Source organism: Anolis sagrei, chromosome 6 (assembly GCF_037176765.1).
Source record: "Anolis sagrei isolate rAnoSag1 chromosome 6, rAnoSag1.mat, whole genome shotgun sequence".
Lineage (NCBI taxonomy): Eukaryota > Metazoa > Chordata > Lepidosauria > Squamata > Dactyloidae > Anolis > Anolis sagrei.
In genome coordinates this window covers 37928464-37955060 of record NC_090026.1, presented here as the reverse complement: position 1 = coordinate 37955060, position 26597 = coordinate 37928464, and the positions used below count along the sequence as shown (strand labels likewise).

The 26597-nt window shown below is 41.5% G+C and overlaps 1 protein-coding gene across 1 annotated transcript in view; it reads left to right on the top strand.

Annotated features, from left to right (window-relative positions):
* The first annotated feature begins 6857 nt into the window (after positions 1-6857).
* Positions 6858-26597, top strand: part of SMARCD2 (SWI/SNF related, matrix associated, actin dependent regulator of chromatin, subfamily d, member 2) — a 35747-nt gene continuing 16007 nt past the window's right edge. Inside the window, exons 1-2 of the mRNA XM_060780985.2 lie at positions 6858-7086; positions 22224-22411. Coding sequence (XP_060636968.2) covers positions 6904-7086; positions 22224-22411 — 371 coding nt within the window. The 5' untranslated portion in view covers positions 6858-6903. The remainder of the gene's footprint in view (positions 7087-22223; positions 22412-26597) is intronic.

Below are 26597 nucleotides of genomic sequence, written 5' to 3'. Positions count from 1 at the left end.
CTAAAACACAGACATGCGCCTTTCACCTTAAGAACAGACAAGCATCCCGAGCTCTGAGGATTACCTGGAAGGAATCCCACTGGAGCATTGCAACACACCAAAATACCTGGGAGTCACTTTGGACCGTGCTCTGACCTACAAGAAGCACTGCCTTAACATCAAACAAAAAGTAGGCGCTAGAAACAACATCATACGAAAGCTGACTGGCACAACCTGGGGATCACAACCAGACACAGTGAAGACATCTGCCCTTGCGCTATGCTACTCTGCTGCTGAGTATGCATGCCCAGTGTGGAACACATCTCACCACACTAAAACAGTAGATGTGGCTCTTAATGAGACATGCCGCATTATCACAGGGTGTCTGCGACCCACACCACTGGAGAAATTACACTGCTTAGCCGGTATCGCACCACCTGACATCCGCCGGGAAGTAGCAGCCAATAGTGAAAGGACCAAGGCAGAGACATCTCCAGCTCATCCCCTGTTTGGGTATCAGCCAGCACATCAACAACTTAAATCAAGACATAGTTTTCTTAGATCTACAGAAACACTCGCTGGAACACCCCAGCAAGCGAGAGTCCAAAAGTGGCAGGCCCAAACCCAGCACCTCAATCCATGGGTGATACCAGATGAGAGACTCCCCCCTGGGCACACAGAAGACTGGGCGACTTGGAAGGCGCTGAACAGACTGCGCTCTGGCACTACGCGATGCAGAGCCAATCTTAAGAAATGGGGCTACAGGGTGGAATCCTCGGCATGCGAGTGCGGAGAAGAACAAACCACTGACCACCTGCTGCAATGCACCCTGAGCCCTGCCACATGCACAATGGAGGACCTTCTTGCGGCAACCCCAGAGGCACTCCAAGTGGCCAGATACTGGTCAAAGGACATTTAACCAAATACCAAATTTGCAAAATCTGTGTGTTTTTTTCCTTTTTCTTTTTAATCTGTGTGTTTGTTTTGCTCTGTTAGAATTGTAATACAATGGTTGCTGATGACACGATAAATATAAATAAATCATGTATCAAATATCCGAAATACAACACTGCCTGAGCTCTGCGAGTGCAGCTTTTTTCCGAATGAAGCAGAGAGTGTTTGAGGACCCAGACATCCAGGGATACCAAGGTGCTTGTTTATAATGCTATTGTCCTCCCAACCTTGCTATACGCCTGCGAGATGTGGACTGTCTACAGATGTTACATGCAGCTCCTGGAAGGATTCCATCAGCGCTGCCTCTGGAAAATCCTGCAAATCTCAACTGTGGGCGTATTGGGTATTTGTGCCAAATGTGGTCCATTGAACGTACATCCTGCCTATCAGATATTTACTTACTTACTTACTTAGGCGATCTCTCGTAGTCCGAGGATGATGGTCCTCCAAGTGTAGCACCGGGATTGTGGCACAGCTGGCTGAGTGTCAGCTGCATTAAGATCACTCTGACCAAAAGGTCATGAGTTCGAAGCCAGCCCGGTTTGGAGTGGGTTTCCAACCAATTGTGTGTAGCCTGCTGTCGACCTTTGCAACCCGAAAGACAGTTGCATCTGTCAAGTAGGAAAATTAGGTACCACCTTAAAGTGTGGGGAGGCTAAATTAACTGATTTATGAGGCCATAAAGAAGACTCCAACAAAGCATTCCAGCGGGAAAGCATGTGGGGAATGCGGAAGTGCTTCATCAGCGTCGCAGATGGACGATGAAAGCGACAGCTCCCCTGGCGGCCAGAAAAAGTTAAATAGCCTCTGTGTATGTCTGTATATGTTTGTATGTCAAAAATTGGCATTGAATGTTTGTACACTGTAACCCGCCCTGAGTTCCCTGCGGGGTGAGAAGGGTGGAATATAAAAGCTGTAAATAAATAAATAAATAATAGTGTCCTAGCGGTGGATCCGTAGGTGACTATGGAGCCCTATTCTTGACCTGCATCTTCTCCCCAGTGAGGGAATTGGTTTCCAGGTGGAAGGTGGTCCCAGTCGGGGTTGGCTTGACGTGCCTTCCTCTTGGCACGTTTCTCTCTTTCGCCCTCCATTAGTGCCTCTTCAAATTCGGCAGCACTGCTGATCACAGCTGAACTCCAACTGGAGCACTCAAGGGCCAGGGCTTCCCAGTTCTCAGTGTCTATGCCAGATGAGCCCATCTTTCAATCTCTTTTCCTGCCCACCAACATTCCATGTTCTGTTCTTGAGTTCAGAGTAGAGCAATTGCTTTGGTAGATGGTGGTTGAGCATCCGGACAACATGGCCGGTCCAGCGGAGTTGATGGCAGAGGACCATCGCTTCAGTGCTGGTGGTCTTTGCTTCTTCTAGCACACTGACATTTGTCCGCTTGTCTTCCCAAGAGATTTGCAGGATTTTCCGGAGGCAACGCTGATGGAATCATTCCAGGAGTTGCATGTGACGTCTGTAGACAGTCCGCATCTCACAGGCATATAGCAGGATTGGGAGGACAATAGCTTTATAAACAAGCACCTTGGTATCCCTACGGATGTCCCGGTCCTCAAACACTCTCTGCTTCATTTGGAAAAAAGCTGCACTCGCAGAGCTCAGGCGGTGCTGTATTTCAGTGTCAATGTTGACTTTTGTGGAGATGTGGCTGCCATGGTAGAGGAAATCAGGCCCGTAGCCAGGATTTCGATTGGGGGGGGGGGGTCTGAGTTTGTTTCGGGGGGGGGGGGGGCTGAGTCTGAGTGAAAGAGGGTCTAGCCTAGCAAACCTTTTGTATCGTTACCCCAGTACCCCCATGCATATGGGATATATTGAGCATGGTGATCAGATCATGATATGAATAAACATAACAGTTTAAACAATGCACCAGTAAGGCCTTTTCACGAACCACCATGAGAATTTCGGGGGGGGGGGGGGGGGGTTAAGCCCCTCGAGCCCCCCCCCCTCCCCCCGGCTACATGCCTGGCAGAAATGGTCAACATTTTCTAATGTTACACCATTAAGCTGTATTTCTGGCATTGGAGAGCAATTGGCTGGTGACTGCTGGAAGAGCACTTTGGTTTTCTCGATGTTCATTGACAGGCGAAGCTTCTCATATGCTTCCGCAAAGGTGTTAAGAGTGGCTTGTAGACCTTCTTCTGAATGCGCACAGATGATGTTGTCATCAACATATTGGAGTTCTATAACAAATGTTGTAACCTTGGTTCTGGCTTTCATTCTACTGAGGTTAAATAGCTTGCCATCTGTCCGAAATCATCGATAAATTTATTTATTTATTTATCTATCATGTCAGGAGCAGACCAAACAGCTGCATTGCATTTTTTAACAAACAAAAAAACAAACAGACAAACAAAACACAAAGTTTGCAAGCTTAGTAGTTGATTAAATGTCCTTTGACCAGTAGCTGGCCACTTGGAGTGCCTCTGGTGTTGCTGCAAGAAGGTTCTCCATTGTGCATGTGGCAGGGCTCAGGTTGCATTGCAGCAGGTGGTCTGTGGTTTGCTCTTCTCCACACTCGCATGTCGTGGATTCCACTTTGTAACCCCATTTCTTAAGGTTGGCTCTGCATCTCGTGGTGCCAGAGCACAGTTTGTTCAGTGCTTTCCAAGTTGCCCAGTTTTCTGTGTGCCCAGGGAGGAGTCTCTCATTTGGTATCAGTCATTGATTGAGGTTCTAAGTTTGATCCTGCCACTTTTGGACTCTCACTTGCTGAGGTGTTCCAGCGAGTGTCTCTGTAGATCTAAGAAAACTATTTCTTGATACCCAAACAGGTGATGAGCTGGAGATGTCACTGCCTTGGTCATTTCACTATTGGTTGCTACTTCCCGGCGGATGTCAGGTGGTGCAATAACGGCTAAGCAGTGTAATTTCTCCAGTGGTGTAGGGCGCAGACACCCTGTGATAATGCGGCATGTCTCATTAAGAGCCACATCTACTGTTTTAGTGTGGTGAGATGTGTTCCACACTGGGCATGCATACTCAGCAGCAGAGTAGCATAGCGCAAGGGCAGATGTCTTCACTGTGTCTGGTTGTGATCCCCAGGTTGTGCCAGTCAGTTTTCATATGATATTGTTCTTAGCACCCACTTTTGCTTGATATTCAGGCAGTGCTTCTTATAGGTCAGAGCATGGTCCAGAGTGACGCCCAGATATTTGGGTGTGCTGCAATGCTCCAGTGGGATTCCTTCCCAGGTAATCCTCAGAGCTCGGGATGCTTGTCTGTTCTTAAGGTGAAAAGCACATGTCTGTGTTTTAGATGGGTTAGGAATCAGCTGGTTTTCCCTGTAATAGGCAGTAAGATTACCTAGAGCTTCGGAGAGCTTCTGTTCAACCATCTCAAAGCTCCCTGCTTGAGCAGTAATGGCACGATCATCAGCATAGATGAAACTCTCTGTCCCTTCTGGCAGTGGCTCGTCTTTTGTGTAAATGTTGAACATGGATGGAGCAAGCACACTCCCCTGAGGCAGGCCATTCTTCTCTTTCCGCCATCTGCTTCTCTGGCCCTGGAACTCAACAAAGAAGCTCCTGTTTTGTATCAGGTTTCCTATGAGGCGGGTGAGATGGTAGTCCTTTGTGATATTATACATCTTTCTCAGGAGGAGGCGGTGGTTTACAATACCATAAGCCACTGACAGGTCTATGAAGACAGCTCCTGTGATCTGCTGCCTTTCAAAGCCATCTTCTATGCGCTGAGTCAGGTTCAGCACTTGCGATGTGCAGCTTTTGCCTTTCTTGAAGCCAGCTTGCTGTGGGATCAGACATTGGTCTATTTTTTCCGTAATTCTATGCAAAATAAGTCTCTCCAGAACTTTGTAGAGGTGGCACAACAGGGAGATTAATCTATAGCTATTTGGATCATTACGGCCTTTGCCTGGCTTCAAGATGGCAATGACTCTTGCTTTCCTCCAGATTTTGGGGATCTGACAGGATGCAGTGCAATTGTTCATCTGTTCCAGCAGCCAGCGCCTTGCTTTTGGACCAAAGTTCTTGATTTGTTCCATCCATAGATCATCCAGGCCAGCTGCTTTGCCATTTTTACATTTATTGGGAGCCATGTCCAATTCAGTAGATGTGCTGTCGCATGCTGGGCCTGTGCATAAGACTGTAGACAGGACACAAATTCTGTGTGCCCAACGGGACGCTGGGGCTGCCTCAGATTAAAGACCCTTGAATTTCCCCAGACAGAGTCTTTAGATTGCTTAAAGGTTCAACAAAGTTCTTTATTATTGAAAACAAACAGGTACTTCAAGGCTTTCTTAATAGTCTATTGACTCTTGTCCACTGGGAACAGTCACTATCTTCTTAACTGTAACTAACTAATGGGGAAATCCTTAACTTCTAATCTGGGCAGTCTGTCTTTGCCTCTGTTGGCGTGGAGCCCCTGCACCCGGTACCAACTGCGTCTGGCTTCCACGAGCGACCCTTACCAAGCAGAGCTTTGTAGACTTCCAGGGAAAAAGGAGTTCAGGTTTCAGTGATGGCTGACTGAAGTCCTTCAGCAAAGGAGCTGTAAGGCTATCTGATCCTTGGCCAAGCTGTGGGCTGTATAACCCTGGCCAAGCTGTAGGCTGTATATCTCTCCGGCCAAGCCGTAGAAGACAAAGCTTTCTACTAGGCCTGGGTAACAACGGAAAAATTTGTTTCTAAAATCGATTAGTTTTTTGGGGGTTTTTGCGTTTTGGTTTTAAAAAGAATTCCGAAATTTTTCTTTTAAAAAGTTCGATATTTACGAAATTTCGTAAATGTTAAAAAAATTACGAAACAATAACGAATCGATTTCGAAACAATAACGAATCAATTCGTTAATGGCGGACGCGACCGCGAAATACGCTAAAAAACCTCCAAATGGGACAGGGGGAACTTCTGAAGCTTCCCTCTCCCTCTGTTGTTGACTGTTGGTGTGATATTATAATTTTTTTTAACTAATTAAACAAAAAACAACTATAAAACTTGCCCCAGACATGCGGAAATAATAACGAAACGACTTCAAAACGATAACGAAACGAATACATAACGAATCTGAAACAATTACGAAACAAATTTAAAAATTCGTTTCGTTTTAAAGTTGCTCCAGAATGGTTCGTTATTGCTTCGTTATAAAAAAAATAACGATTTTTTAACGAATTACGAATTAACGAAACGAAACCACCCAGCCCTACTTTCTACAGGAGCTCTTGGTTTTATGTCATGTGCGAAAGGCTTCGCTGTGTGGACTGACCCAAAAAGGCTCCTATTCCCTCCAAAAACCCAAAAGGGGGACAGGACCAGGGAACCTAACTATAATTGACAGGTGGCTTGCCCTATGATTGCAGCCAAAAGAAGCCACGTATCTGCAGAGTCCCTGAAACTTAGGACTGCAACAAACATTCAATGCAAAACAAACAAAATTGGAGCTCCTGGTGCAGTTGTACCAGCACAGTAGATGTAAAAGGTTCTTGAAGGTTGTTGTTCTCAATATCTGGTTGCCTGGCTATTGGTTTCTTTCCTACTTTGGTGGCAAGGTTGGGTTTCGATAGATTATTATATATATATATACTGGGCATTGTTTTTTGTATTTGTAACGCTAGATATATGTGTGTGTGAATGTATGTATATATGTATGAGAGACAACTATGGATTGGACATAAACATTCCAGTCAGAGGGAGAGTGTGTGTGTGTGTTTGCCCTCGTGACTGGGCCGCGTGCCTCTCTGAGGCGCTTCTTTGGCGCTGGGCCTCGTCAGGCGCTCATTGGCCTCGCTTCCCTCCCTTTCCCTCTCTCAGTCCCCCCGCCTCCTTTCCCGCTCTCTTGGCGGTTGACGGAGAGGGCGGTCCTGGGGGGAGGGGCCTGCCGCTGCCGGGGCCTCCGATTGGCTGAGGGAGCCGTTCGCCTCGTCAGTCAATCGAAGCCGCTTCCTCTTCTCTCCCCTCAGACGGCGGTTGCCTCCGATTGAGGAAGGACTCGTCTCTTGCTTCTCCTCCGATGGCCGGGCGCGGCGGGAACTTCCCCATGGCCTCGCCGCCCGAGAGGCTGCCTTCCATGGCGCTCTCGGCCTCAGCAGGCGTCCCTCTTCCCCCGGGGCCCGGAGGCGGTGTGCTTTTGCGAGGAGGGCCCAGCCCCGGGGCCACCCCATTCCGGCCCATGGCGCACGGAGTCCCCTTCCAAGTAGGTGGCTTCTGGAGGAGGGAGTGTCGGGGAGCAGCACACACGAGGAAGGCATGGCTTTTAGACACGTGTCTGGGCCAGGAAAGGTTTGGCTTTCAAAGCAAGCTGCTGTTGTGTGCCTTTGAATGTTTTTTCCCCATCTCTTGTTTGGTTTTGTTTTGTTGATTTGCCCAGAAGTTGTTTGCTTTGCCTTCTCTGAGGCTGAGAGAGTGTGTGACCCGCCTGGTGGGCTTCCATGGCAGAGGCGCTGTCTACACTGCTGTCAAATCCAGTTTCTGAATCCACTTCACACTATGTAACACGATTATTGTTCCTGGGTTATTTCCATCATTTCCTAATTGGTTCTATAGAATCAAAGAGTTGGAAGAGACCTCATGGGCCATCCAGTCCAACCCCATTCTGCCAAGAAGCAGGAATTTTGCATTCAAATCACCCTTGACAGATGGCCATCCAGCCTCTGTTTAAAAGCTTCCAAAGAAGGAGCCTCCACCACACTCCAGGGCAGAGAGTTCCACTGCTGAACGGCTCTCACAGTCAGGAAGTTCTTCCTCATGTTCAGATGGAATCTCCTTTCTTGTAGTTTGAAGCCATTGTTCCTTGTCCTAGTCTCCAGGGAAGCAGAAAACAGGAGAGCAACTAAAATGATAAAAGGTCTGGAGAACAAGCGGCTTAAAGAGCTGGGCATGTTTAGCCTGAAGAAGAGAAGGCTGAGAGGGGATATGATAGCCATGTATAAATATGTGAGAGGAAGCCACAGGGAGGAGGGAGCAAGTTTGTTTTCTGCTTCCTTGGAGACTAGGACACGGAACAATGGCTTCAAACTACAAGAGAGGAGATTCCATCTGAACACGAGGAAGAACTTCCTGACTGTGAGAGCCGTTCAGCAGTGGAACTCTCTGCCCCGGAGTGTGGTGGAGGCTCCTTCTTTGGAAGCTCTTTAACAGAGGCTGGATGGCCATCTGTCAGGGGAGATTTGAATGCAATATTCCTGCTTCTTGGCAGGGGGTTGGACTGGATGGCCCATGAGGTCTCTTCCAACTCTTTGATTCTATGATTCTATGATTCTATGAAACAAGCTTGCTCCCTCCTCCCTGTGGCTTCCTCTCACATATTTATACATGGCTATCATATCTCCCCTCAGCCTTCTCTTCTTCAGGTTAAACATGCCCAGCTCCTTAAGCCGCTCCTCATAGGGCTTGTTCTCCAGATCCTTGATCATTTTAGTCGCCCTCCTCTGGACACATTCCAGCTTGTGAATGTCTCTCTTGAATTGTGGTGCCCAGAATTGGACACAGTATTCCAGGTGTGGTCTAACCAAAGCAGAATAGAGGGGTAGCATTACTTCCCTAGATCTATCATTAAAAACATGAAAAAAGTTTATGAAATTGCAAAAAAAAATATGTTTTTTTTGCAGGACATCCTGCAGGACATTTTGCTACAGGTCTTCAATTAACATTTGATTTATCGTGTCAGAAGTGAATTAAGAAAACAATTATAATTTTTTTGTCCTGTCAGGAGCAACTTGAGAAACTGCAAGTCGCTTCTGGTGTGAGAGAATTGGTCATCTGCAAAGATGTTGCCCAGGGGATGCCTGGATTTTTATTTATTTATTTATTTTTGTTGTGTCAGGAGCGACTTGAGAAACTGCAAGTTGCTTCTGGTGTGAGAGAATTGGCCGTCTGCTAGGACATTGCCCAGGGGACGCCCGGATGATTTGATGTTTTTATCATCCTTGTGGGAGGCTTCTCTCATGTCCCCGCATGAGGAGCTGGAGCTGATAGAGGGAGCTCATCCGCCTCTCCCCGGATTCGAACCTGCGACCTGTCGGTCTTCAGTCCTGCTGGCACAGCACTGAATACAGTCCTGTGTATTATAATGAATCTATATAAATAAAAATGTAATGTTCGTTTGTGAGATTAACATAACTCAAAAACCACTGGACGAATTGACACCAAATTCGGACACAATACCCTTATCAGGCCAACGAGTGACCATCACTCATAAAAACACTGAAAAACAAAGCAGAAGAATCTTAAAAGCCAAAAAATAAAAAAATTCATTACAACGCATGTGCAGAACGACATATATATACGCAAACAAATATATACACATATACACACACAAAGAACATATATATAGACTGGGCCATAGCAACGCGTGGCAAGGGATGGTAGTTTAAAATAAACACAAACAAAGTTAAAAACTTGGCATAATGCAAAAATTTCTGTGCCTCTGGTGTCACTGAAAGAAGGTCCTCTATTGTGCATGTGACAGGGCTCAGCCTGCATTGTAGTTAAGTGATATGTGGTTTGCTCTTCTCCACACTCTCATGTCGTTGACTCCACTTTGTGGCCCAATTTCTTAAGATTGGCTCTGCATCTCGTGGTGTCAGAGCGCAGTCTGTTCAGTGTCTTCCTAGTCGCCTAGTCTTCTGTGTACCCAGAAGGGAGTTTCTGATCCTGTGTCAGCCACTGTTTGATGTTTCAAGTTTTAGCCTGCCACTTTTGGACTCGTGTTTGCCAAGATGTTCTTGCGACTATCTCTGTAGATCTTAGAAAAGTATTTTCTGATTTAAGACGTTGGAATGCTGGCTGATATCCAAACAGAGGGTGGGCTGGAGATGTCAATGCCTTGGTCCTTTCTTTACTGGCTGCTACTTCTCGATACATATCAGATGGTGCAGTACCGACCAAACAGAATAATTTTTTCAATGGCGTAGGATATAGGCATCCTGTGATAATGCGGCATGTCTCATTAAGAGCCACATCCACTGTTTTAACGTGGTGAGATGAATTCCATACTGGGCATGCGTATTCAGCAGCAGAGTAGCACAGCGCAAGGGCAGATGTCTTCACTGTATCTCATTGTGATCCCCAGTTTACCAGATGGCTTTTGTGTGATTTTATTTTAGCATCCACTTTTTGCTTGATAGTCAAGCAGTGCTTCCTTCTTGTAAGTCAGAGCATGGTCCAAAGTCTCTCCTGGGTATTTTGTTTTTTTTTAAATCACTTTTAAAATTAAATAACACTTACAGTGTGAAAAGAATACAAAATAAAGAGCATTTTACAAACAATCCCACCACCTAGGTCTGAACAAATATTGTTTCCTCTGCCATACATTTCTGAGTGAACCACTAAACAAATGTCATATCCATTTAATGAAAGCCAACCAATATGAGTCAAATTCTAATATTTTAATTTCCCCCCTAAACATCCTAATTTCTACTGATAATTTATCATTTAAGGCTACATGCCATATCTCCCCATACCATTGAGTGGTGATGGCATGGTCGTCAGCATAGATGAACCTCTCTGTCCCTTCTGGCATTGGCTGATCATTTGTGTAAATTTTAAACATTGATGGAGCAAGCATGCTCTCCTGGGGCAGGCCATTCTCCTGTCTTCATCATCTCCTTCTCTAGCCTTGGAACTCAACAAAACACTTCTGTTTTGTAGCAGATTTCCTATGAAGCAGATAAGGTGTGATATACATTTTTTTTCCTCAGAAGAAGGCGATGATTTATAGCATTATAAGCTGATGATAGGTGTAAGTAGACAGCTCATGTAATCTGCTGGCTTTCAAAACCATCTTCTATGTTCTGTCAGTTTCAAAACTTGTGATGTGCAGCTTTTCCCATTCCTAAAACCAGCTTTCTGTGGAATCATAAATGGATCTATTTTTTCCATAATTCTATGCAGAATAAGTTTCTCCTGAACTTTATAAAAATGGCACAACAAGGAGATTGGTCTATAGCTTTCTGAATCATTACGGTCTCTCCCTGATTTCAAAATGGCCATGACCCTTGCTTTCCTCAATGAATATTTGATCAATTCAACCAAGTTTGTGGCAGCCACAAAAATGAAGTTTCTGGAGTATAATAACTACTTCCAATGCATATATAAAATAGGTATGGTAATCAGCATTTGAAAGGCCTGCTTAACAGGCTGATTTTCTTTTTTACGAAATACAGCTGAAACATTTTCTGCAGACTCCTGCATGTTGTTGCTAATAGATTTGTCTAAATGCATGGCATCCAGAAACCTTTTACGGTTGCTCAATTTTATGTGGCCCTAACATTGCGCTAATGGGACCCCATTTAGGGATGGAACCCAGAGGTTAAGAAGCAGAGATCTACATTTTAGAGTTGATGCAGTTTGACACCACCTTAATTGCCATGGCTCAGTCTGATGGTGCTCTGAAATCAGTAGAGTTATAGTTTTGCAGTCTTTTAGAGTTTTCTGTCAAAGAGGGCTGGTTCCTCACAATGTTAAAATTCCCATGATCCCACAGCAGTGAGCCATGGGAGTTAAAGTGGTGTCAAACAGCATTAGTTGTGGTGGTGGTCCTAAGTCATAAGGGTTTCATTGCAAGATTTATTCAGAGAGGTCTGTCATTGCCTTCCTCTGAGGCTGAGAGAGTTTGACCCACCAGAGGTCATCCAGTGGTTTCATGACAGATCAGGGAGATATTGGGATGGCAAGCAAGCAGCACTGTGTGGCCAAATGCTTCTTGGCAGCAGGAGGTAGATGGTATCTATTTGAGAGGAACATCCCCATAGTTAGAGTTGGTTGCATAGACGGAGGAACAAAGCAGCAATGTAGGAGATAAGGAGCATGTTTTGGGGGATTGTGCCAGAGGAGCAACTGTATATCATTTTTTAAATGTTTTACTGGTTTTATGACACAGAGTTTAATTGATTTAATATTATCCTCGTATTTTTGTTTGCATTGTGTCATATTTCTTGTCAGCCACTTTGAGTCCCTACATTTGGGGAAAGCAGAGATAAAAATAAAGCAAGTAAATAAATAAAGTAAACTGTGACACATGCTGGAGAATAGCCAAAATACAAGTATAAAGGCATTTCCAGAAACTGTAAACAGTCACGGTCAGGTTAGGTTTTGGTTAAAGGTACATTTTCATCTGAGATATATGTAATATTTTATTAATACTGATGTAGTTGCTGCTTTTGAAGTGTAGCCTACCATGGAGTTTCAACTCAGGACTTAAAATTGAAATAATACAAGTAAAGGTAGGGTGTTTTGGAGTATAATATTAAAGGGTGTTGAAATATTGTTGTCTGTCAGCTGGACTTGTTCAGACCTAGCTGGATCTCTATGTCAAAACAGGGGCACTGGGCAACAAGAGTTCATTCTTGTTGCTTGTCATTGCTGTCCTGGCCCAAAGAATGTTTCGCGACAGAAATCTGCTTAAGGCTACAGTCTGTAAAAGTCCTGCAGTGGTTTTGTGGTGTTGCGGGTTTTACTTCTTTTAACAGTGGAAAACTTCCAGCTGAAAGCCTGACTCTTGCTGTTCTCTAAAGGCAGAGCTGGTAAACATCTACCAGTATTATCATATCACTAGTTAAAAAGCCATATGGGTTAAGAAGTCTGTCCTTCCAGCTTGTTTAAGCATGTATATAGAAGAGACCAGTCTGTGGAAAGAAACAGCGTCATCAGGAGAAGGATCTGAAGCATTTATCTTGAAACCTTGGGCTTTGAGGTTTCTTTAGAGCCGAATATCTCATTCCCCTCTCCAACCCTTCATTATATAAATCTTTGTGTACTAGAAGAGCCGCCTCCTCAGTAGCCCATGAAGTGTAGAGATAGTATTACACTCTCAGGTGCTGTAGAGTTTAGAGAAAATGAAGTGAGACGCATAGCAAGGATGGTAAAGGGAAAATAAACCTTTACTGATTTTTATTGTCTTGGAGAAATGTACAATGTGGCAAGGGATCCATATTAGTTGATCTTGGACCAGAATTCTGTCTTGACATCAAGTCTGTTCAATTTCTCATCCACCATAATTCAAATTGATCCTCCAGAGCTAAACAGGTTATCTCTTTAATTGAACCCCCCCCCCCCCCCCCCAAAAACGGGTTGAGAAGGTCAGGATAAAAATGATGGAAATAAATAAATAAATTTTCAACTATATAACCCTGGTAGATGAGAAACTATCTAATCATTCCATATGACGCATGGACTAAAGTCATCTTGTTGAGCCATCATTTGGGTTATTCTAAAACCTGCAGTCGAGTTTGTGAATAAGGAATTGTAGTTTTGTTTATTTACTTAAGAGGCATATATCCCACTTTCTTCCCACCAAATGGACACAAAATAACTGACCTATATAACATATTAAATTCAGGGTACAGACAGTCCCCAAGTTACAAACATTCAAACATTCAAAAAAAAAAAAGATGGGATAGAAATGTAATTAATAAATCATTAACAACAATCAGTATTTGAAATTAACCTAAAACATATGAGGTAATAGTATTAAACATGTTTCACGTCAAAATCATACAGCTTAAGGCCTTGGTAAACAACCTAGTTTTTGGGGAGCACTTGGGAGGAATATAAGATCTCACTTGGAATGGCTTTCTGCAGAGTGGTCCACTATCAAAAAGGCCTTTATAATAATGATCTACCTTTTCATCATAGACTGTTGAATCTGAAGCAGGACCTCCACAGTAGTTGTTACTCTCAGTGCAAATGTAAAATTTTGGGCAATTCTTTCCCATTACAGAAATGTGATGTTAACTTTAGGAATGGTTAAATGGTCTGCCTTTTGTAAATACCTAAAAAAAAAAAGAATGTGAAATAATTCAGATGATCAGAACATCAGAAAAATGCTGCAAAATTGCATTTCATAGTGTATAATAGCTTCCACCAACCTGTCACTCATGTGTTGATGACAATTTCTGTCATGTTGAGTTGGCATGACACAGATGAGAGTTGGAGAGGGCTTATACGAACATTCCCTTGAAATTGTTATCTTTGGTTATTTAGAAATTGGTTGTTTATTCATTCAGTTGCTTCCGACTCTTCGTGATCTCATGGAGCAGCCTACACCAGAGCTCCCTGTCACCTGTCACCACCCCCACTCCTTCAAGGTCAAGCCAGTTGGATGGTATCCTTGAAGTGTCTGGCCCTTTGTCAGCCCCTCTTCCTTTTGCCTTCCATTTTCCCCAGCAACATTATCCTGTCCAAACTTTCCTGTCTTCTCATTATATGGCCAAAGTACTTCATCTTTGCCTCTAATATCCTTCCCTCCAGTGAGCAGCTGGCCATTATTTCTTGGAGTATGGACTAGTTTGATCTTCTTGCGGTCCAAAGAACTTTCAGAATTTTCCTCCAACACCGCAGTTCAAAAGGGTCTATCTTCCTTCGCTCAGCCATTAGAAATACTGTATAACTTGTATCACCAACATAACATGCCATGTTATGTTGAAGCCTGTGTGTATGACACCCAAAAGGTTCATTTTTTTAAATAGTTCGGTCATCTGGAGATTTAGTATGAAAGTAAATTCCACAGATGTCAGTGAGAGTGTCAGATATTGTACAGGATTGTAGTTTTAGTGTGTACTTCTGACCATACTGATGAAATCACTATGGTTTAGCAGGTTACAGGATGGGCTTGAGTTATAAGGTCTAGTTTGAAAGTTTTTTTCTGCAATAGTCTCACTGATAGAGTTTGAGCAGTGCATTGCCAAGACCTACCTTCCATTCTGCAGAATGGAAATTAATTTTGTGTACCTGTTATACTGGAATAATATTGTACATTATTTATGAAGTTAGTGAGACTTGGCCTGATTAGTAATTAAAATGAGTGCATCTCTTAAAATGTTGTTTCCCATTGCCTGGTCTTTCTTCTTTAGAAAATTTCATGCATGATCTTAGATTCTGAACACTTTTGTAATACAGAAATCTCACCATTGCCACAATCATTCTTCTGAGATCTTTCTTCTAAAAACGGAAATGGATTGGAAACCTGACATCTCCTAAAAACTATAATCAATGTCACAGTTGTGTGGTTTGGAAACAAAAAAATGGGCTTTAATTTCCTTGAAGAAGAATACATTTTAACTAAATCAGTAGACTAGAACCAACATTTATTAAGAGTTGCTTTTATTCATAGTAACCCCAATTTGGTATTAATACCATACATTAATTGCTGCAATTGTTTTTTTTAAAACCTAAAAGTATGTTAAACTCTTTATGCAAACTCTATACTATTTTTCTCCCAGTAAGATAGCATATCCCTTTGTAGTCAGTGCACAGTTTGTTTGCATTCAGACATCATACTAAACATTGAGTTACTAAAATAGGAAGAAACTTAACCTTTCCTGAGGGTCATGTACTTCCCTCTATTTTCTGCTTCATGGAGAAAGTGAACATTTTCACTTCTGTTTTTAATAGCCACAATGTTCTTGTTGGTTCAATCTAGCAGATGGCAGTCAAGCATAAATATGGTCAATTTCAAAGAAGCCAGCTTTCTAAACACCACATTGTAGTTCGACTGTTTTATACTAGCTACAATATCTCATTAGAGTTCTAAAGTGCATGCCCGTGTTTCCTTATTACCTGGTTTTCTCCTGCAGAATTCTGGGAAACATGGTTTAGGATGGAGCCTTTGGAATTATCTGCCACAAAGTCCTTGGCTTCCCTAAACTACCATTTCCCAGAATTCTGCAGGAGCAAACCGGGTGGTAGGGAACACAGAGACATGTGCTTTAGACCTTTAATGTGATATTGTCCAATGTATAGTTGAACTGCAGTGCTTTCTGTTTGGATAGCAGGGAAATCTGTGACTAATCAAAATGTTGAAAGGAAATATTTAAAATTTGCAACTGTGTTTGAGAGAGAATGGGAAGTTTTAATTTAAAGACCAAGCTCATTACTATCTCAACCTTTTGTTTAGCATGATGCCCAAAACACAGCCTTTGCACATCTGAATTGTTAGAAGTGAAAATATCTCTTTTGTAATGTTTGTTAGGATTTTGTTGTTGTTGTTTAACTTTTGGATTTTTAACTCATTTTAAGCAAATTGGATATTAAAAGACATTCTAGTCTAAGCTTTTTCTAAACTTGAACATTAAACAGTACCTCAAGAGTATTTGTGAAATTCTTTCATTATCTGAAAATTCCAGAATCTAGAAGTCAACTGTGTGATCATTGATGGGAAAATATCACTTCTACTCAATCCTAAGTGGCATTTGGCTGCATATTCAAGCACAAATCTTAACAGTACAGTCCATTGTATGTGTGTTCAGAGGTCAGTTGTACTGAATTTGGTAAGTCTTCCTGCAAAATAAGTGTGTAATATACTTGCTGTAAACATTATAAACAAACGTCAAAACAGGTAATCATGTCTGCAATCCTTGAGTATTCAGTGTGTACCTAAAATTAATTTGATGTTTGAGTGCAGAGTGAGGCAATGGAGAGCTGGAGAAAAAACTTGTAAGATATCCTTGATCTGAGCCCTAAAATACATTTTTGTATGGAATATGGCTATTTCAATTTAAAAGTGCTTAAGAAGTGCAGATGTTATACACTTTAAGAGACATTTTCAGAAATATTTTCTTCTGGTGTGCCAGATCTGCAGAACATTTTTATTACATTTCTGTTCTGGATCAAGTAAGACTGTTCATTTCACATAGACCATAAGTATTTCTCCTCTTGCCATTAGCAAAAACTATCTGTAATTATAGAGATATGTGCCTCAGTCACTATGGATGTTGTCAGATGGCCCTTACAAAACAAAGGAAATACTGAGGCAGCATCAAGTTGTGTTCCCCACTGGTGGGGATCATGGTATCCCTTCCCATTCCCTTGCTTCCTCTTTGCCTCCTCCAGCTTTCTTGTATGAGGTATACACCTGACTCCTCTGGGCTCTGTATCTCTGCGTTGCTAACACAGAGCCCCGCCAGAAGTAGCCTTGCATTATATGATGGGCTTTAGGGAACTCTGTGCCAGTAGTGTGCCAGCAGCGCAGAGAATTGGGGAGAAGACACTTCTTGGGCTCAATGTGATGAGGTTTCTTCCCTTTTAACAGTCAGATGAAGTCTAAGATAAGACATCAGGACAGTCACTTTTCTTCAAATCCAGTACTGCCTGGTGGCACCAATGAAGTTGTGAATGTGCTCTTGGTTTTAGTTTGAACCTTAAAAGAATTATGCAGGATGCTGAAATATATCCTCAGAGTAGGTTCAACACTTGGAGAGCTTCCTTCAAAGTACAGGTTAAAAGTCAAAGCAGGGTCACTATCTCACTGTTCAATTAATCTGTCTAAAGGCCCATTTTTAAAAAAACAAAACCCTCTATATATCTATATCTCTATCTATCTATCTATCTATCTATCTATCTATCTGTCTTGTTTCATTTCTTTGGATTTTTGGCTGCTCAAATGGCATAGTTTGTAGTGTACTGTGTGTACTCCTGTTCTCAGTAACAAAACGTAATTTGATTTATATGATGCGTGGAACATTTTAACCTTGGGTTGAGGAGTTAGATGTAATTGCCTGCATGTGGCTCTATTACCTTGTAACTGGACCTAGCTTTAAGCAGTCTGTCCTTGCACGCATTCCTATGAAAGCCAGCATGTTACAAGTGCTGAAAGTTAGAATTTAAGGACAACAGGTCAGCATCTAAGTTATACGTCACCTTCAGAGATGCACATGCATTGCAAGGATTGCACATGTCCAGTGCAAAGAATCTTGTTCGCTTTACCTTGAAATATTTCATAAGTTTGGTATGAGTATTAATCAGTGAAAATCTGTGTGCCCTTGCACGTCCCTCCACTTCCCTTGGTGGTCTGTGACAAGGAAGCAGGAAACAGAAACAGCCAAGTATGGCAGCCTCAGCGTTAGCAAGTATCAGCTTGACAAACCTGCTGGGTAGTGTCACACAAACCAGTGATTAAAAGGGAAGATGTTGACTTCTGCTTTTTGCACAGCAGGAAGAAAGCATTAGAAATTAAGGAATTGAGACTATAGCATTAATCCTTTCTTATTTCTAAAGCTGTTTGCCACACAAAGGGTTTGTGTGGGTCCCAAAAATATGTAAAGCAAGCAAGATGTTATGAAACTATGTTGCATTCTCACCCAAAATCCAACTATCTTTTGATAGAGAAGCTGTTGTTAAGAATTTTAATAGACCACAGGTGCCTTATAGTGGATAACTTGCAGCCTTTCACAGCATTGTACTTTCCATATTTTTCCCCTCAACCCAAACAGAGGGATAATTGCTGATGGGATCTGTAGTCTACAGTTTCTGGTGGACATCACATTAGAGAAGGTTGTTGTGTTGGGTACATTAGCATGTGGATAAATAGTATTTGTGGATTCAGTAGCACACTTACTGTCCCTTCAGATTATGTTCACATCATTTCAGACATCATAAAAAGGGGAACCCTCTTTAAGATTATATTGGCCTGCAACATTTTTTAAAATATATTGTATGCTCTTATCTAGTTAATAGTGGTGGGAACACCATTGCATATAATGGGATTTGAACATTCATGGAATTTTATATCCATGGTGGGGTGGGGGGTGTCTTGGAACTAAACCTTAGAAGTTACCAGGAGCCCATCATATTCTAGTGTCATCTCCTAGTATCAATAATTTTATCATTAACTTTTATCTCCTTGTCACGTCCCCCAAAAGTATGTCATTGAATTTTTAAAAAGCCACCAAAAAGCCATTAGTAGCATTTAAATGCTGATTCACCCATGCTGGCTCTAAGGAAATGCTTTTAATGTCAACAACATAGGACATAGGGCATGGTGGCTACCAAAGAAGTGTTTTGTGTGACTTGGCACCAGAAGAATACTAATTCACTTACCATAAAACATGCTTGCCATGAGATTGGTAAACTGTTACTACTGCTGTTGATGTGTAGACAAGTTCTCCGAAGTAAGCTGTGAGCTATTGCTTTGTATGAAGGTGCTGTTTGATCCTTTTTGTTACTCAACAGTATTTCATAAATGAAAGTAGAGGTTGTCCTGTGTATTTGTTTTTACACGAACCTTCACTTTGCTCTTTTTTCCGTTCTGTTTGCTGTATTTACTAGCTTGATACTAGGTTAGGTTTCATCTCACACTATAACAGCTATTCAGAAAGTTCTGAATACAATTACAAATCGAATAATATTTTGCAAATACTTTACACAGCATATGTAGGATCTGTGTCCTTTTGAGTGCCATGCATGATGAAATTGTTATGTTTGTAAATTTCGTACATGCAGGGAATGGATTAGATAATATTCAAGTCATAACCATATAATTTTGTGACCAAGAGGCAAACAGGAGAGTGTTCTTCTGAATCTGCAAGTGGGCTTTTGTTTGAACACAGTACTTTGTGAGGAAAGTAGTCTAAAACTACAGATGGCTCTGTTGTCCTTGGGGAGGAGGTTGTGGCAACAGAAGCTTCCACCTGTCTGAATTGATTGTTCCTCTTGGGGCAAGAAAAAGTAGGCCACAGCTGTGGGCGTAAGCAAGACCATTCCTCAAGAGAAGCATGTAGCTTTGAGTAATAACAAGCTGTTAGACAGATGGCAAAGTTACTTTCATCAGAGTTAGAGTGGAGAATGATTTGGATCTCACAGAATTATAGGATTTTGAGGTTGTTTTCTACATGTCAGTTCACACATTGTAAAGCACTAAGAGAAGATAAAAACAAAGCAAACTATCTGAGCACATGAATTGAACATCGCCTTATTAGAGATGTCCATGTGCATCCAAATGAGCATATTCCCTGTTTAATTTTTTTCAGCCTTAGTATTGAATTTGATTTGGGTCAGTTTTTGCATTTCACACACTATACAGAATTTGCCACAGTTACTCTAAGCAAGCATACTTGATCTCTTTTGATATAGGATGGAGTGTCTAATATTTTAACAAATAAAACAAATATCTGCATGGGGGAGGCATGTAGCTCACTGGCAGAGGAAATGCTTTACATAATTATATATATATATATATATATATAGTATTCTGCCCTATCTCCCCGAAGGCACCCAGGGAGATAAATGGTCATGGTCTACCAGTGATTCTTTTGATGTTTTGGCCTTCAACTCCGAGAAGTGTGGCTAGCATAGTCATTTCCTACAGCCTTTTTGCATGCGACCTTTCTTCTACTGATTCTCATGCTCAGAATTTTCCCTTGAATTTCTTTTGTGCTTTCTTCTCCAATGCTGTGGGCAATCTGTTCCTGGTTGAGCTTGTGTGGTGCCTCCCCACCCCCTTTGCCTCTGTTCTCTGTGGGAGTGGCAGCAGGTTAGAGGCAATGCCTGGACCTGTTAGAGAGGTCTGAAATGTTGCCCTGCTGGCTTGGTTGCTTTGGCAGCTGCATCAGCTCCTTGGCAGCAGGAGCTTGTTTCAGATCCCACAGGGCAAGAGAGTATAAATCCCTTCTGAAGCAGCCTCAAGAGGATATCTGTGCATACAAGTGCGCATAAGCAACCAAGTAACCCTCAAGGGTTTAATAAACAAGCCTGTACCTAGGAAACCTGAACTGAGGACTGCTGCGGAAGAAATCACGTCCCAGCCTGCACCCCTTCAGTCAAACAGGCAGATACCAAGAGATTTGGGTTGCCTTACCGAGACATGGACATGTTTTTAATAAAGATATGGACTGGGCAGATGTTGGCAATGCAATTTTTTGCATAACAGGTTTGAGGAGGAGGAGGAATTTCTCCCTTCTGTTCAGTTCCTCATAGGGGCTCTTCACAGGCTCACAAGGCTTCTCACTGTTCATAATTCTGTGAATAGCAAAGGGCCTTGTTTTGCAATCTCTTTTTATAATCTGAGTTCTGTTTTTTTTTTACAAAATGCCTTCCTGCAAAAATTGAGGAAAAAGTATGTGTATGTGTATGTGTGGGGGGGGGGGGGTACTGTAGGGTTTGTTTTTTTTTACGACACTGGAACTGTGGATGAAAAGAGTAGGCTATTATGTCAAATGGAATTCTAAGGACTTCAGTCTTAACTAGAAGAAAGCTGCTCTTTAACCCCTGAATATTTAGTTTGTTTATTTATTTGCTTTCTTACTTCATTTATACCCCACCCTTCTCACACCGAAGGGGACTCAGAGCGGCTTACAAGTAGTTGTGCAGTATATGCACATAAAGAAAAAAGGGGGATTTTCTCTTGCCTTTCTTTTTTGTTGGAAAGATCAACATCCATTAAAAGAAGAAAGGGGATAAACAAGTAATCTAGAGGTGTCATTGTGAAATGTACTCTGTCCGGACCTATTGAAAGAGTTTGTATTTCAGCAAAGTGGCTGACTGCTGTAACTGTAAAAGTGACATTCTTGAGGGTATACCAGTTACGGTGGTTTGACACATAGGCAGAAGAGGATTGAAGCCAAAAACATTCTGGGCCACAGATTTTCCATGCTTCTGTAGAAGGTCATTGGGCCACTTAAAGTAGCCCTGTAACTGTGTCATGGAGAAACTCCACTCGTTTCTATAGTGATGTAACTGATAGTAAAGATATAGGTGAGCATATCTTACTTAACCTAAGATGGTCTCTTGTGCCTCAGTTGCACAGAAGAACAAATTCTTATAACTTAAGCTGGTGTAAAGGAGGTGAGGAAAGAAAACATTTATCCAGAACATGGAAATGTTACTTTTTTAGACTGCAGGGTGCTTAAGGGATTGGTGCAATGCTTTATTTGTGTATGGGGTTATTATGTTTTAATACGTTTTATGGTTTTAAATTGTATTTATATGTCTATTGTTTCTAGTGATTTATGTTTTATATGGTTTGTATAATGAGGCATTGAATTTTTGCCTAGATGAATGTTTCATGCTGCTCTGAGTCCCCCTGAGGGGTGAGAAGAGCGGGATAGAAATAAATATATAAATATAGCTGTGTTGATGACTACTGTCGATTCTAGTTGAGGTGACTATGGGAGTTTTATTTGAAGAGAAAATACATTATTTCCAAGCCTTGCATTTGTAAATCTCAAAATGGTTGCTAAATACACAACCTGAGTTAAGCATGATAAAGTTGAGTGTGGCTTTTGAAGAAACTAAAAGTATGGCAAAGGATCTGTAGCAGTGGATCATCCTGGCACTTGGTTCTTATTTCTAAGTGTATCTAGATGACTACTGTGAGAATTGTAGTTCTGTACGAATGCTGCAGATTCTCTTAGAAGGATTCAGGGTCCTGAGATTGTGATCTAGTTTGCCCAAATTTTATTTGGAAGAACATTAGATAAACAAGACTGTTTAGTGTGGATTTGCTTGATGCACTTTGCCCTACTTGGAAGCACTGTGGGTTCAGCCAGTCCAGTGCCACTGAACCTCTGGTGGGTACACGGCCTGTTTTCTAGAATGCCTTTTGTTCTTTCTTTCCAGAGGCAGGCACTGCTGCCTGGTGGCAGGATGCCCATGGCAGCATTACAAGTGGGAGCCCCCTCAGGACCTCCATATGGAACAGTTTCTCCACTGAGACCTGGAATGCCACCGTCCATGATGGATCCATTCCGAAAGCGGCTCCTTGTTCCACAGACCCAACCACCTTCATCACTAACCCAAAGGCGAGGGTAAGAACCCTAGGGAATATGGATTTTTTAACTGAAACATGTATCTTGGGAACAGGGAGTAGAATATGATAAGTGGTTTCTATAGTCAACTTCTACAACCTAATTCCATGAGGGTGGGAAGACAGAGGGAATCATCTTCTTACCATAGCTTTCCATTCCATTCTGTTTTTAGGAAAAATTGATAATGCATCCACCCCATCACATGCAATGTACTTTTGTCTGTTTTTACTGTAATTGTTGTGGCATTGAATTAATTGTTGTGGCATTGAATTGTTGCCAATTGTGAACCGCCCTGAGTCGTCCTCGGGCTGAGAAAGGTGGTATATTAAATGTCGTAAATAAATAAATAAACAAACACTCTACATGTTCTGAGCTATCACAAGGGCAAGTGTAGTCCCCACCCATTCCACATTATTTTTTTAAAAAAGGGAAACTTTGCAACTCCAAAATCAAGATCTAAAAAAGGAGGAAATATTGCCACAGCAAAGTGGTAATATATCAAAATTGTGCAATTCCTGAAGAATAAATAATTTTTTAAATTACTGTAAAAGTTTTGTGTAACAGGATAACTGGCAAGAAAAAGAGCATCAAGATTCATTTCGAGACCGCCCACTCTTTAATGTCACTAAAATGATCTAACACGGAGGAATCTGATAGTTCCCATCACACGTGTAAATCAGAACCTTTACCCACTTCTGCATAAATAGGGAACTCTGAAGACGGTTGCTACCTGACTCCTAAAACCTCAGTTTCTGGATACTTTAAGTATATTTTAAGTCTGAGTCTCACAGGGAACAGCCAGAAGTAGTTTTACATCATATGATGGACTCAGTTGTACTCTGTCTTTAAACTGTTTTTAAAGTGTGCAGAAATGTCTGACAAGATCCCTAGTGTTTGGTATATGCAATTAAACTTTTCATTAGTGATACAGTATTTGTAAATGAATGCAACATTTTAATCACTGCTATCTCTTACTGTACATATCCCATCCTTGTTTTTAGGTATCACTCATCCATACATACACTCTAGTAAACAGTTGGCTCTCATTTTACTGGATCCTTTCCAGCGTCTCTGGTGAAAATATTGAGAATATCTCATTTTAGTCCCTTCTGGTCCACATTTTATTATTTGAGCTTCCTCTCTAGGAAGAGATGTTTTTAAATGTTGACCATTTTAATAGCTGTGGGTAATCCCCTCTCCTTTCTTTCTGAATCGTGGCATTAATCATGGCCATTGCTATGTCCTGTGGAAGTGAAGTTCCCAAAAATTGTAAGAGCCATGCAAATATATTTTCATTTTTTTCAGTTTGTTCCTTTCTGTGCTCTTTATTCACTTGTTAACTTCGAAATTGATTGATTGAAATTCAAAAGCCCTGGGTAAATCAATTGGTTTAATATTTAGCAATTCTAAGCATCTTCTTAGGAATGAAGTGACCCACTCATGACAGAAAGGATAGTTCTGGTATGTGAACACAAAGCTATCCACCAAAATTCCAAGAGAGAATCTAGGTTTGAGAGTAGCCCCAATCTGTGGCTCTGCTTCTTTAAGTGAAGTGGATTTACATTCCACCTTAAAATATTAAATTCACTCTCAGTCCAGGCTCCCTCCTATTGCATTTCTCTCTGCAATATCTCCATGAAATTTCAGCTTATTGGGGTCATTGTTGATTCAAAAAGAGTAGTTCAAGGAATCAGTTCCCCTGTTCAGGTTGGACTGGAAGTACAATTGTCACTATTTTTATCAACATAGTGATGAACTATTCTCTGACATTCTCCAGCAATTTCATGTAGGTTTTGAAAGCATAAGTATAGAATAAAACTATAACATATTCCATGGGACAGAGCAACCATGTTTTTCTCCCGCTTCTGAAATTTGACAAATGAGTTGGAATGGAAATACTGTAAGGGCCATGTGTTCCCAGTAGTTCAGAGCACCATAACTGAAAGTATAACAGTTGCCAAGGGATCCAGAAGAATCAGTTAGTGGACGTTCACTGATTTATTACTATCTGAATTCATCTACCAGTATTGTCAAGACAATTTTGATCCCAAACACTGACCTGTAATCAAATTGAAGTAAATTTAATAGAAACTGGAACTGACCTACCAACATTCACTCTATTGCTCCAAAGAATTTTTTTCCACAAAGGACTACTTCAATAATGGGTGTAATGTGGCATTTCCAGGAGAACTATGTGTTGCTGCTTCTTTCAAAGACGTATAAACAGCCTAAGAATTGTTGCCGCCAACACCCTGGGATCAGAGAAGGTGGGGAGGATCCAAAGGACCGATGATTGGTTGGACTATGAGAACTTTGTATTCTTGGATAAAAACCTCCTAAATTCATCTTAGCAAAAATAATACAACTGACAGATTTTGCTTTGAGGTGTTAAAATAATCCAACCTAGATTGTGTATGAGAAATTTTAACTGTAAAATGTTAATTAAACATGTCACAGCAACTTACAGAGGATTTGAAATTGTATCCCTAGGACTAATTAGATCAAATGCTTCTACGAATAATTTCCTGAGCAATGCTAAGTGAATGAAATGATAATAGAGATGCTTTGCTATCATTTCTGTCTCATAAGGCTCTAATATACCCTTAAGAGCTTTTGTATTATTCAGTCCAAATCTGTCTTTTCTTTCTTTGTGCTTCTCCTGTTTCAGCTGTTTTACTACCAATACTCCCTTGGCATATCAAATCCATTCACTTTAGCCCATAGGAAAGGGCACATAGGAATAACTGTGTTTGAGAGTTTACTAGGGACAGAGTGACCAAAATCACTAATCAAAGAGTCTAATGATTATCTGGTAATCTGTGGAACTAGTTGGCTCCTGAGATCAACTATATATCCCAACCTTCTGTGATCAGGGACCAATTAAATAATAAACTTTTAAACTCTTCCACTCCAAAAGATCAAATATATTATGATATTCCAAGTACATGTGGTTTTCTCCATAGCTGTCTTCACCTAAGTAGTAAACTTTTGTGCTGTTCCAGTTTGAAGTAGAGACAGACGCTTCCTCTTTCTCCCTGGCTCACATAGTCAGCATAGCCAATGAAAAGGAATATATAAAGTGCTCCACTCGAAATATTTTAGTTGTCCTTAAAAACAAACCCTGTAAAGGAGACAAATATTCCCTCCCTATTGCAGAAGGGAGGCTCGGTAACGTGTCATAGCTATGGTGACCCAGGTCTCATTGAAGAACAATTATATAGCTCTTAAAGATGTTTTATTAATATCTAATCAGGCAGTGGAGGTTAAGAAACAGCAGTCCATTCTCCTGTTACTCTCATTTGAGTTCTCTCCCCCCTCCCTTCAGCTTGCACTCTTCTATAACAACTTCTGCTGACTTGGAGTTCAATCTACATTATTTTCCTCACAGACATACTTCTAGCCCCTTACAGGCTTGGTTTGGCTTGGTTTCACCAGCTGTTTTTGAAAACAAATAAGATGCAAATGACATTTAGTTTCCTGGCAAGTCCTTCTCAGCCAGCTTGATCCAAAAAGAATCTTGCTCAGGGAAACAAACAGCTGCAGACATCTGGCATCCAGGCTTTGGGGCCAAGTTCTGCATGATGAAAGTGGGAGCACAAGGCAGGAGAAGGAGAAAACATCTCTTGGTTTGCTAGATTGTAATTTCTGCTGCCAGACTTCATTCTCTTGGTTCGTTTGAGCCCCGCTTGAACTCCGTTTACAATAGATTGAAGGCAGAATTCTTCTATTCTCTATTATGCTGTCAGACAGGATTTTAGCTCCTGCTGTATGGATCCAAAGCATATCTTGCTGCCTCTTTTTATCTTTACTCTTACTTTTTCATATAGCTATACAGATAGATGTAAGCTGTAGACATGAAGGAAAACTTCAATGAAGTATGTTATAGTAAATACATATAATTGTTTGGTGCACAATGTTAACCTCATGAAAACATTCAGAATTGCTCGAGGTCATAAATCACTCATTTGATATTACCATCTTCGACAGTTATACAAAGTCTTTCCGCTTTTTTGGAAATAAATGTGCATGCAATTTATAAGAGTTATCCATCTGTCCTGGCATTTAAAGCTGTTGAGTAATTGTTTTTCATAATGACAGTTCCCTATAATTCAAAACACCACAAGAACAACCGTTTCATATTCAGTTAGTGTTTTTGGTTCCCCACCCTTTCCATTATTAGGCTGTT